This window comes from Chelonia mydas, chromosome 6 (assembly GCF_015237465.2).
Source record: "Chelonia mydas isolate rCheMyd1 chromosome 6, rCheMyd1.pri.v2, whole genome shotgun sequence".
Classification (NCBI taxonomy): Eukaryota; Metazoa; Chordata; order Testudines; family Cheloniidae; genus Chelonia; species Chelonia mydas.
The window spans coordinates 101648310-101661440 of NC_051246.2; the positions used below are offsets into that span (position 1 = coordinate 101648310).

The 13131-nt window shown below is 42.0% G+C and overlaps 1 protein-coding gene across 3 annotated transcripts in view; it reads right to left on the reverse strand.

Moving 5' to 3' along the window:
• NRDE2 (NRDE-2, necessary for RNA interference, domain containing) overlaps positions 1–13131 on the reverse strand; it is a 76215-nt gene that overhangs the window by 35423 nt on the left and 27661 nt on the right. For all 3 annotated transcript variants that reach the window (XR_005225582.2, XM_043547866.1, XM_007055455.4), the window contains exons 4-6: positions 12088–12237; positions 2278–2734; positions 1592–1997 (exon numbers count right to left, since the gene is read on the reverse strand). Coding sequence is in view for 2 of the 3 variants with exons in the window: in XM_043547866.1 (XP_043403801.1) it covers positions 1592–1997; positions 2278–2734; positions 12088–12237 (1013 nt within the window). In the remaining variant the exon portion in view is untranslated. The remainder of the gene's footprint in view (positions 1–1591; positions 1998–2277; positions 2735–12087; positions 12238–13131) is intronic.

The window sequence follows — 13131 nt, forward strand, 5'->3', positions numbered from 1 at the left end:
AATGCTGCCTGCTTCTTGTTCACAATGTCACCTGAAAGTGAGACCAGGCGTTCGCATGGCACTGTTGTAGCTGGCACTGCAAGATATTTACATGCTAAATGTGCTAAAGATTATGTCCTTTGATACTTCAACCACCATTCCAGAGGACATGCATCCATGCTGATAACAGGTTCTGCTCGATAACGATCCAAAGCAGTGCAGACCAACGCATGTTCATTTTCATAATCTGAATCAGATGCCACCTGCAGATGGTTGATTTTCTTTTTTGGTGGTTAGGGTTCTGTAGTTTCCGCATTGGAGTGTTGCTCTTTTAAGACTTCTGAAAGCATGCTCCACACCTCATCCCTCTCCAATTTTGGAAGGCACTTCAGATTCTTAAATCTTGGGTCGAGTGCTGTAGCTATCTTTAGAAATTTCAGGTTGGTATCTTTGCATATTGTCAAATTTGCAGTGAAAGTGTTCTTAAAATGAACAACATGTCCTTGGTCAGCATCCGAGACTGCTATAATATGAAATATATGGCAGAAAGAGGGTAAAACAGAGCAGGAGACATGCAATTCTCTCCCAAGGATTCAGTCACAAATTTAATTAACGCATTATTTTTTAACAAGCATCATCAGCATGGAAACATGTCCTCTGGAACGATGGCCGAAGCATGAAGAGGCATATGAATCTTTAGAGCATCTGGCAAGTAAACATCTTGCTACGCCAGCTATAACAGTGTCATGCGAATGCCTATTCTCACTTTCAGGTGACATTGTAAATAAGAAGTGGGCAGCATTACCTCCCGTAAATGTAAACAAACTTGTTTCTCTTAGCGATTGGCTGAACAAGAAGTAGGACTGAGTGGACTTGTAGGCTCTAAAGTTTTACATTGTTTTGTTTTTGAGTGGAGTTATGTAACAAAAAAAAATTGGTAAGTTACACTTTCATGATAAAGAGATTGCATGACAGTACTCGTATAAGGCGTTCATTGAAAAATACTATTTTATCATTTACAGTGCAAATATCTGTAATAAAAAATAAAACGTGAGTACTTGATGTAACTGAAATAGATATATTTGAAAATGTAGAAAACATCCAAAAATATTTAATAAATTTCAATTGCTATTCTATTGTTTAACGGTGCGATTAATCACGATTAATTTTTTTGAGTTAATCATGTGAGTTAACTGTGATTAACTGACAGCCCTAATTAAGAGTACTTCAAAAGTTTCATCTTTAACAAATGATATAACTGCTATTTGCTGCGCAAACCAAAGGAATTTATTTTGTGAAGGTAAGCAACACACCTATTTGCTGTTGGCTAGATTCCCTTCCCTTGAAATTTGTACTTTAAACTCTTCAGAGCATTACTGGATGTGATATCACAAGCTCTCTTGGGGAAGGGAAGCATCTGCTGTATCCATATTGGGCTTGAATATTTACTTTTACTATCACCTGAAGAGGAAAGATGCCAGATATTTTCAGCAGGCTCTTTGCAAAGCAAAAAATTAGCACAATACAGAGAGAATCTCTTCCTAAAATATATTCAGCCTTTGTGAAAATCTTAATAGCCATAAAATGAGATATAAAAAGATAACCTTCTTACCTAACATAGCTTCCTCTGTGCCAGGCAGTATAGGATGTGATACCATGCTGCCATCCTGTACAGCTGCCAAAGTGCTCAAACATTTTCCATATAAACTATGGACTTTTGAAACTGAAAAGGTGCTGAACTGACTTTGACAAAATAAGAGATATTTCTGCCACAGCAGTGGATTATTGGGATGCAGAAAAACCAGCTTCTGCCATTCTTTGATCAAAGTTGATGGTTCCCAGAATTCTGTACAAAGCTTCAGCTTGGCAAGTTTCAGATCAACATCATTTGGGTTGCTTTCAATAGCTCTCTCTAAAATGGCCAGTTTCTTTTCTAGGATTAGCTTGAATGATTTTCTCCTTATTTCCTGCTCTCCCTCTTTGATGGCATAAGGGCTAGGTCCTCTCATTATTTCATCCTTAAAAGAAAAGGAAATCAACTCAGTTATAAATACAGAAGGGTCTCAGGCTTTGAAGGAGCACTAAGGAGAAGGTTGACATAAGTGACAACGAATGACTGCATCTCTCTCTATTAGTGCAAGTTGTTAAATCACATAAGAATATTTCATATACTACAATAGTATACACACATATATAATTTAACTCAGAAACAAGATGTTAAGCAGAAAATTATTACTCAGATACAAATAAAATAAATATATCACAACGTACTGCAATGAGAAATACAAGACTGTGTACCTGAAAAGAAACAAATTCCATCCAAGTGTGAACATCTCTTGGATTTTCTCTGACCATCCTATTATATTCTTCCACTTTTGCCATTAGAATAGAGTTAACATTCCCACTGGTCTCTTGGGATGCCTGCTGCTTTAAAGTCTCATGCTCTGGGGGACCTTTTCCTTGCAACCAGAGTGTGGTCAATGGATCATAAATCCCAAGAGGATTCACACAGGTTGTGGTAGTAGGAGCATCACTGTCCAGTTGTGAAACTGGTATAAAAGTGCTTGAACCAGATGAAGTTTGGCTTTTACTGTAAAGTGGAATTCCATCTGTGCTCAATAATTTCACACTATTCTTCGTGAAGTAGCGTTCAGGTCGCTTGGGGGATTGTTTCTTTTCTACCATGGAACTTTCCCAAATTATACACTGTTTCTTTAGGTCAATACCAAGGCATGAGTCACCTTTCCGCTTGTATCTTAAAGAAAAAATACAACAATACATTTTTTAAAAACGTGACCATTAAAATACACATTAGTCAAATACGTATTTTTATCTTTCAGAAGACAGAAGTTCGTTTTTCAGTATTTCCTAATTAAATTAGATATTTGTAAAGGAGTGGTAGCTCTCATAGCGAAACAGTGTAAAAGGCGCTCCAGACTGGAGAATTCAAGGGATGCAGCTGTTCATCAGTCCAGCTTGTACCCTGGTTAATGTCACATACTCCCATTTAAAACATTGTGAATTTTTGAAATGCCGTTTCCTGATTGTGCATTTTGGTGAGCACACCTCTAGCAGCTCACCATTGTTGTGCCAGCTACATGATCCTGATGCGCTCTGGCCAGGAGCAGACAGCAGATAATGGATCTCCCGGCCTGTGTGGAGAAGAGGCTATGCACACACAACTATGGACCAGCCATCGAAACATGGACATCTGCATCCCCTGTGCAATCTGCTCATAGAAGAAGGGGTGTGATGGGGATCAGCAGCAGTGCCATGTGAAAGCAAAGGAACTGTGGCAGGCATATCAGAAGGCCAGGAAGGCCAACAATCAATACTGTGCCAAGACACAGACCTGCTACTTTTACAAAGAGCTGCATGCCATACTTGGCAGAGACCCCACGACCACCTCCACACATGGATACTGCAAAGCAGTCTGTGTCACAGGCCCCTTCTGTGAACATAGAGGACAAGGAGATGATGGAGGAGGAAGAAGAGGATGGGGAATACAAGTCCAGGGGGGGAGGGAGGCTGCTCTGCTGTAAACCAGGACCTGTTTGAGACTCCACCGCAGTCCAGTCAGTCCCAGCGGTCAAGCATGGGCAAGCCTGATGCAGGAGAAGGAACCTTGGGTAACTCTGTAAATTTGTCAGTACAGTAAAGGCACCCCCAACTTCTCAGGACACAGCTATTGACTTTTCATTAATTTATTTGTACCAGAAGAATGTACAAGGTAGAAATGTTATCAGCTTTTCATTCTCCCTCTAGAGTTGGGCAGGGGGCCATGCGGAGCAGTTTGTTTATGTACACAGGGATGTCCCTTGAATCCTCCTGCGTGATCTCAATGAAATTTTCATGGAGGTACACTGCAATCCTCTCCTGAAGGTTTCTAGGGATGGCAGCCTTATTTCTTCCTCCACAGTAGGACACTTTCCCATGCCAGTCAGCGACAACTTTGACAGGCACCATTGCAGGCTAGCAGCATACGGGCCTGAACAGCTTTGGGACACCAGCACAGCTATGTTCTCTATACCTTTATTACCGTCAGGAGTGAGATACCAGCTAAAATCACCACTGCCTGTGGAAAATGGTGTCAGTATTCAATGCCATTGCCCTATACTCCCACAGAGATTCATGCAGTTAAGCAATTCCCTCATCACAGCAGGCCGTACTCACCACGGTTGGTGCTGTGAGTGGCGCTGTGCACAATCACTGCAAAGCAGAAGCGTCAATAAACAAGTCTTGTTTAAAACATTAGGGAAGCGAGTTCTGAATCTTAACTTCTGATTTCCATTGTGACTGTACTGACTATGGCACCTCTGTGTTCTATCTGTAGCTGCGCCGAAGCGGCTTTGAGGGGTTTCCACCCATAAGGAACACCTGAGCCAGATAAAGAGGAGAAAAAAAGGACTCAGGATGGACATGTTCTGAGAGATGCTGCAAGCCAGTGCTGCATCAGTCTGTGAACAGATGGCCTGGAGGATGAATATTGCAGACTATGTGGAGATGGAAAGAATGGATAGGAAAAAGGCCCAGGGGGCCTAGCAGGAAAAGAAGGAGATGCACCAGGATATAATGGAGCTTTTCCAAAAGCAAACACAGATGCTGCAGATTCTTGTGGACCTACAGGTTCAACAATCACAGACTCGCCTCCCTTTGCAGTCCTGCAGCATAGTGCCTCTCTACGCCCCCTTCCCCCAGCATTCTATGTGGCATCAGGGGCCGCATCCCTACCCCTACCACTCCAGACAAGGGGACAGTAAAGACAACCACAGCTTCACATACATCAGCCATGGCTCTCACAGGTCATAAGAGCATCCATACTGGGTCAGACCAATGCTCCACCTTGCCCAGTATCCTCCAACTGTGGCCAATGCCTTGATGCTTCAAAGAGAACAAACAGAACAAGGCAATCAAGTGATCCATCCCATCATCCAGTCCCAACATCTAGCAGTCAGAGGCTTAGGGACACCCAGAGCATGGAGTTGCATCCCTGACCATCCTGGCCAACAGCCACTGACAGACCTATTCTCCATAAACTTATCTAATTCTTTTTTGAACCCAGTTATACTTTTGGACTTTACAACAGCCTATGGCACGAAGTTCCACAGGCTGACTGCATGTTGTGTGAAGCAGTACTTCCTTTTGTTTGTTTTAAATCTGCTGCCTATTAATTTCATTGGGTGGCCTCTGGTTCTTGTATTATGTTAAGGGGTAAACAACACTTCCCTATTTACTTTCTCCACACCATTCATGATTTTATAGACCTCTATCACATCTCCCCTTAGTTATCTCTTTCCCAAGATGAACAATCCCAGTCTTTTTAATCTCTCCTCATATGGAAGTTATTCCGTAACCCTAATCATTTTTGTTGCCCTTCTCTATACCATTTCCAATTCTAATATATCTTCTTTGAGATGGGGTGACCAGAACTGCACATAGTATTCAAGATGGGCATACCAGAGATTTATATAGTGGCATTTTGATATTTTCTGTCTTATTATGTCCCTTTCCTAATGATTTCTAATACTCTGTTAGGTTTTTTGACCGATGCTGCATATTAAGCAGATGTTTTCAGAGAACTATCCACAATGACTCCAAGGTTGTCTTCTTGCATAGTAACATTTAATTTAGAACTCATCATTTTATATGTATAACTGCATATGCATTGCTTCTGATTTATCAACACAATTTCACCTGCCATTTTGTTGCACGGTCACCCAGTTTTGTGAGATCCCTTCTAACTCTTCACAGTCTGCTTTGGACTTAACTATTTTGAGTAATTCTGTATCATCTGCAAATTTTTCTACCTCACTGTTTACCCCGTTTCCAGATGATTTATGAATATGCTGAATAGCACTGATCCCAGTATGGATCCCTAGGGGACCCCACTATTTACCACTCTCCATTCTGAAAACTAACCAACCATTTATTCCTACTCTTTGTTTCCTGTCTCTTACCAGTTACTGATCCATGAGAGGACCTTCCCTCTTATCCCAGAGCTGCTTACTTTGCTTGAGAGCCTTTGGTGAGGGACCTTGTCAAAGGCTTTCTGAAAGTCCAAGTACACTATATCCACTGGATCATTGTTGTCCACATGTTTGTTGACTTCCCTTAAAGAATACTAATAGATTAGTAAGGCATGATTTCCCTTTACAAAAGCCATGTTGACTCATCCCCAACATATATTCATCTATGTGTCTGGTAAGTCTGTTCTTTTGCATAGTTTCAATCAATTTGCCTGGTACTTAAGTTAGGCTTACTGGCCTGAAAATGCCAGAATCACTTGCACCTTTTTTTCTTTTTTTTTTTAAATTTGCATCATATTAGCTATCCTTCAGTCATCTGGAAAAGAATTAGATTTAAGTGACCAGTTACACACCAGTTAGTAGTTCTGCAATTTCGTATTTGAATTCCTTTTGAACTCTTGGGTGAATACCATTCGGTCCTGGTGCCTTACTACTATTTAATTTATCAATTAGTTTCAAAACCTCCTCTATTGACACCTCAATCCGGAACAGTTCCTCAGATCTGTCACCTAAAAAGAATGGCTGAGGTGTGGGAATCTCCCTCACATCCTCTGCAGTGAATGTTGTACATGTAGCTAAATGGACATGAATGTTACTTCCTCTTCTTCGTGCTGTATCCTAAAATTATTAAGGTTTTAATGTATTTACTGTTAACTTGTAAAAAAAAAAAAATTTCTGAGGTGCTTTTTGTTAGTCAATAAAAGTCTTGTTTGGAAAATAATCTATCTTTTAGTTCTCAACAGATGCTGCATAATGCCTGATGGCAGTGAAAGCAGTGGTAGCGTACAGTAACTCCTCACTTAACATCGCCCCAGTTAATGTTTCATTATGTCGCTGTTCTGTTAGAGAACATGCTCATTTCAAGTTGCGCAATGCTCCCTTATAACACTGTTTGGCAGCCGCCAGCTTTGTCCACTGCTTGCAGGAAGAGCAGCCCATTGGCGCGAGCTGGCGGGGGCTTGGAACCAGGGTGAGCTGGCAGCCCCCCATCAGCTCCTGTAAGTTCCCTGCGCAGCAGCCGCCCAGCAGGCTATCAATTGCCAGGTAGTTCAGGTGTCCCTCCAACCACTGCCGTGTGCTGCTCCTGCCCTCTGCCTTGGAGCTGCTCCCAGGAGCCTCCTGTTTGCTGAGGGGAGGGGTGAAGAGGGGTGGTGATGTCAGGGTGTCCTCCTTCCCCCTGCTCCTGTACCCCATCTCCACAGAGCATGGTGGGGACAGGACAGGGCTCAGGATGGAGGGAGCTTGCTGGCAGCAGCTGCTGTCTCAACTTGCTGATCTACTTAAAAAGGCTGTGTACTTAAGAGTGGGGTCAGCGTACTTAAAGAGGCAAAGCGTGTCTCTCTCTCTCACACAGTGTGTCTCACACACACATGCACCCCCTAGCACTTTGGAAAGTGGAGGCAGTGGTGCACTCCAGTGGGATAGCATGAGTTCATTATGTTCAGTTTCTGCAGGGAATGTTTGCGGCCATTGCCATGCGTCTATTGTATCTCTTCCCTCCATTCGTGCTGCCTTGTAGAGCGTGAGGCTACATTAAAATTATTTCCCCCTTGCCTATACAAATCCAGCGCTGCAAGTTTCCACAGTATGACTGTCACTCACTTCTCCACTATCAGTACAGTTCTCATTTTAGTGTCCCTGCACTGAGGGCTGGGGTGAGCTTGGCACACAGATTCAAGAACGTGGCCTTGCGCATCCAAAAGTTCTGTAGCCACTGCTCATCATCCCAAGCCTACATTATGATGCATTCCCTCCACTCAGTGCTCCATTTTTCAGGCCCAGAAGCAGTGTGCCACTATTTGAAGCTGCTCCATGGCCACCACCAATAATTTGGAACTGATTCTTGCAATCTGTCCTCCAGGAAATCGTCATGTTCCCCATAGACCTTCTTGTGGCTCTGCAAATACCAGAGGATCATGAATCCCGTGGTTGCAACACTCATGACAATAGTGCAGAGCTGTGCAGGCTCCATGCTTCTGTCACAGATGGCAGATAGTGACAAGTCCCGTGCAGGTTCATGGGATTTTTCAAAATAGCAGTGAATATTATGGGATGGAGATGGCATTATGGCGTGGAGAAAACTACATAATGGGAACTTGACCCAGCAGTCCCAGTCTCCCTTGAACTACTCATTTCTGCCCCACCATGCATTTCCAAAACTTCCCAAAAGACAGTGCACTGGATGGTGGCAAGTTGCACACTGGGATACCTACCCATGGTGCACCACACACTACATCGAAACAACCACTCCTGGTGAGTACATGTACCACCAACACATAGAGCCAAGTATGCTGTGACATTATTGACGTAAACTGTAACCGTATAGATCATTGTTGCAACCACTGTTATATATTTGCAGCAAAGATTGTATAAAGGTTGTCGTGTAACCTATGGAAAGGTTATGATTTTCTAATTATGATTATGCTAGCTGTATGTGTGTATCATTTTTGTAGCTGAAGTTATGAATATTGGCTATGTACTTGTATCTTAATGTGTTTTGATTCTAAGTGGCCTCAGTGAAACATTTGGTCAGCTTCTTGAGAAGGACTATTCTCAGTAAGTGCCCAATCAAGAAACACTTAGCGACAATGAACTTTGGGAGACGCCAAACCACATATGAGCTTTCCTGGGAACGCTCAAACTAACATGTAAACAATGGGGTCGGCCTGTAAAGAACTGAGTCATGCATGGACATGTGACTTGCCCATGTGACTCCAAACTCCACCTTGCTGTGATCTTGGACAGGAGAACCAAGGGGTTTCCACCCACAAGAGAAAGCCTATAAAAGGCTGCTGCATCTCCTCCATTTTGTCTTCAGTCCTGCTTCTTGCTTCTGGAGGGACTTTGCTACAAACTGAAGCTCTGAACAAAGGACTGAATGACCCATCCCAGCTGTGGATGTACTCCAGAGACTTGATTTGAACCTGCAGTATATTCCATCACTGCTACAAGCCTGAACCAAGAACTTTGCCATTACTGTATGTAATTGATTCCATTTAACCAATTCTAGCTCTCATCTTTTTCCTTTTATGAATAAACCTTTAGATTTTAAATTCTAAAGGATTGGCAATAGCGTGATTTGTGGGTAAGATCTGATTTATATATTGATCTGGTCTGGGGCTTGGTCTTTTGGGATCAGATGAACCTTTTTTCTTTTACTGGGGCATTGGTTTTCATAACTATTCATCCCCATAATGAGTGGCACTGGTGGTGATACTGGGAAACTGGAGTGTCTAAGGGAATTGCTTTTGTGAGTTATGGTTAGCAAGTGGGGTAAAACTGAAGTCTTCTGTTGTTTGGCTGGTTTGGTTTGCCTTGGTGTGCAAAGGAACCCCAGCCTTAGGCTGTAACTGCCCTGTTTTAAGCAACTTGTCCTGAATTGGTACTCTCAGTTGGGTCCCACCAAAGCCAGCATCATTACATATGCAGGTGCATAAACAATATACTAACCGCAACGCCTTTATGATGATGTAACTTGCATTGGCAAAAGTTTGTAGTGTACATGCCCTAAGTTTTAGTCCCATTTTACAGATGAGAAAACAGACACAGAAATGTTAAGACTTAACCAAAATCACAACAGGTCAGAGACAGAAGCTAGAACAGAACCCAGGATTCCTGACTTCCAGTCCCCTGCATGCACTACTAGACTCCACTGCCATCTTCTAATGGTAGTTCTACATGTGCACTGAGGAGTGACTGTACACCATAATGTTAAGACTATCCATGAGCAAACATGACGTCACTTACTCTGATTATTCCAGGACATCTTTTGTGATGTAAAAACTATTTCCACATACCATAAAGACAGGTTTCAGAGTAACAGCCGTGTTAGTCTGTATTCGCAAAAAGAAAAGGAGTACTTGTGGCACCTTAGAGACTAACCAGTTTACTTGAGCATAAGCTTTCATGAGCTATAGCTCACTTCATCGGATGCATACTGTGGAAAGTGTAGAAGATCTTTTTATACATACAAAGCATGAAAAAATACCTCTCCCCACCCCACTCTCCTGCTGGTAATAGCTTATCTAAAGTGACAGGTTTCAGAGTAACAGCCGTGTTAGTCTGTATTCGCAAAAAGAAAAGGAGGACTTGTGGCACCTTAGAGACTAACCAATTTATTTGAGCATGAGCTTTCGTGAGCTACAGCTCACTTCATCGGATGCATACTGTGGATATTGCAGAAGACATTATATACACAGACACCATGAAACAATACCTCCTCCCACCCCACTCTCCTGCTGGTAATAGCTTATCTAAAGTGATCATCAAGTTGGGCCATTTCCAGCACAAATCCAGGTTTTCTCACCCTCCGCCCCCCCACAGACAAACTCACTCTCTTGCTGGTAATAGCCCATCCAAAGTGACTACTGTCTTCATACGACATCCGAAGACAGTAGTCACTTTGGATGGGCTATTACCAGCAAGAGAGTGAGTTTGTCTGTGGGGGGGCGGAGGGTGAGAAAACCTGGATTTGTGCTGGAAATGGCCCAACTTGATGATCACTTTAGATAAGCTATTACCAGCAGGAGAGTGGGGTGGGAGGAGGTATTGTTTCATGGTGTCTGTGTATATAATGTCTTCTGCAATATCCACAGTATGCATCCGATGAAGTGAGCTGTAGCTCACGAAAGTTCATGCTCAAATAAATTGGTTAGTCTCTAAGGTGCCACAAGTCCTCCTTTTCTTTTATCTAAAGTGATCACTCTCCTTACAATGTGTATGATAATCAAGGTGGGCCATTTCCAGCACAAATCCAGGGTTTAACAAGAGTGTCAGGGGGGAGGGGAGGGAAAAACAAGGGGAAATAGGCTTGAATAGAGACTGGGAGTGGCTAAGTCATTATGCAAGGTAACCTAAGTTAATTGTATCCAATTTGCAAATGAATTCCAATTCAACAGTCTCTCACTGGAGTCTGGATTTGAACTTGTTTGTTGTAATATCGCAACTTTCATGTCTGTAATCGCGTGACCAGAGAGATTGAAGTGTTCTTCGACTGGTTTATGAATGTTATAATTCTTGACATCTGATTTGTGTCCATTTATTCTTTTACGTAGAGACTGTCCAGTTTGACCAATGTACATGGCAGAGGGGCATTGCTGGCACATGATGGCATATATCACATTGGTGGATGTGCAGGTGAACGAGCCTCTGATAGTGTGGCTGATGTTATTAGGCCCTGTGATGGTGTCCCCTGAATAGATATGTGGGCACAGTTGGCAACGGGCTTTGTTGCAAGGATAGGTTCCTGAGTTAGTGGTTCTGTTGTGTGGTATGTGGTTGCTGGTGAGTATTTGCTTCAGGTTGGGGGGCTGTCTGTAGGCAAGGCCAGCGATATTACAACAAAAAAACTTCAAATCCAGACTCCAGCGAGAGACTGTTGAATTGGAATTCGTTTGCAAATTGGATACAATTAACTTAGGCTTGAATAGAGACTGGGAGTGGCTAAGTCATTATGCAAGGTAATATCCCCCCTATTTCCCCTTGTTTTTCCCTACCCCCCCCCCCCAGACGCTCTTGTTAAACCCTGGATTTGTGCTGGAAATGGCCCACATTGTAAGGAGAGTGGTCACTTTAGATAAGCTATTACCAGCAGGAGAGGGGGGTGGGGGGAGGTATTTTTTCATGCTTTGTGTGTATAAAGAGATCTTCTACACTTTCCACAGTATGCATCCGATGAAGTGACCTGTAGCTCACGAAAGCTTATGCTCAAATAAATTGGTTAGTCTCTAAGGTGCCACAAGTACTCCTTTTCTTTTTGCACATACCATAAAGTTGAGTTTCAATACAGAAGAGTGTGGAATCACAAAAGTCTGAATAGATAATTTCACATAAGAACGGCCATACTGAGTCTTCTGATAGTGGCCAATGCCAGGTGCTTCAGAGGGAATGAACAGAAGAGGTAATCATCAAATGATCCATCCCCTGTCGCCCATTCTCAGTTTCTGGCAAACAGAGACTAGGGACATTACTGAGCATGGTTTTACGTTTTATAAATAAATATTTTTAGTGTCAAACTTTTAATATCTCACCACTAACACGTCTAGAGATATTTTAAGTATCAAAACAAAACAGCGCATTGTACCTTGCTATGTCCCCTCGATACAGTGACTTGTATTCCCAGTTTGCAGGGTCTGGTTTCTTGTCTGTTCTGAAGGTTTCTGCTGTCAAAGCCTGAATATCCTCAAGCCAAACAAAGCGATTGGTGGCAACATTTGATGTTACGTCTTCTAGACTGAAAAAGGGGGAAGAAGCATTTTCTGAACATTGAGTTAAACATTTAAGCATTTACAAAACCAGGAAATTTAACATTTCTAGATCCTATAATAAATTATACACATTCAAAAGGCCATTGTACATGTACCATTTAACAAATAAGTCACATACTGGTGAAAGAGATGAGAAAACTGAAGTGGAAATTTACCACTGGAGCCACCAATACAGTGAACTTTCAAGAGAAAATCATTCACTGCATTTCCAAAATGGACTTCCAAGAGCATGGGAAGTGCTCAACAGGATTTAATAAATGGGTTTCTTACTAAGTCTAAAGCCTGCAAGAAGAAACATTGCTATTAACTGTAACTTCCTCTATAAGAAAAAGTAAATCAAAAAGGGGACAATCTGTGCTATACTGTGCTAATTTTCTATAACAATACCAATGCAATTCAGTAAAATGTAAAAGTTTTATGAATTAGTTACATAAGTGATTTTTTTTTTTTTTAAAAGATGCAGCTAAGTTACCTCTCTAAGAACTGCAAGGTATGGTGAACTCTGCTTTCACATTTGTATTACAAATGTGAATATTAAAAAAGAAGCTTCAGCGCCTTGACAAGGTTTCCAACATTCACCAGCGACAAGGCACTCAAGAGCGTTTCACAGTTTATGTTTCAGATGGAAATGCTAACAGGAATAATTCTGTGCGTAGGTCCCATGTTAACATCAGTTTGAGTTTTAAACCTAAAATTTAACACAGATTTATACTTAAAGAGTGTTTATATAGGTTTTTTTTCCTGAGAAAACTTAAAACAACCTATATGCACAGTATAGGTACCGTACAAGAACATCAATCCTTTTGTTTGGGCACCTGAATTACATTTAAGTCATCAAAGACCAATGAGAGTGGTCAGTG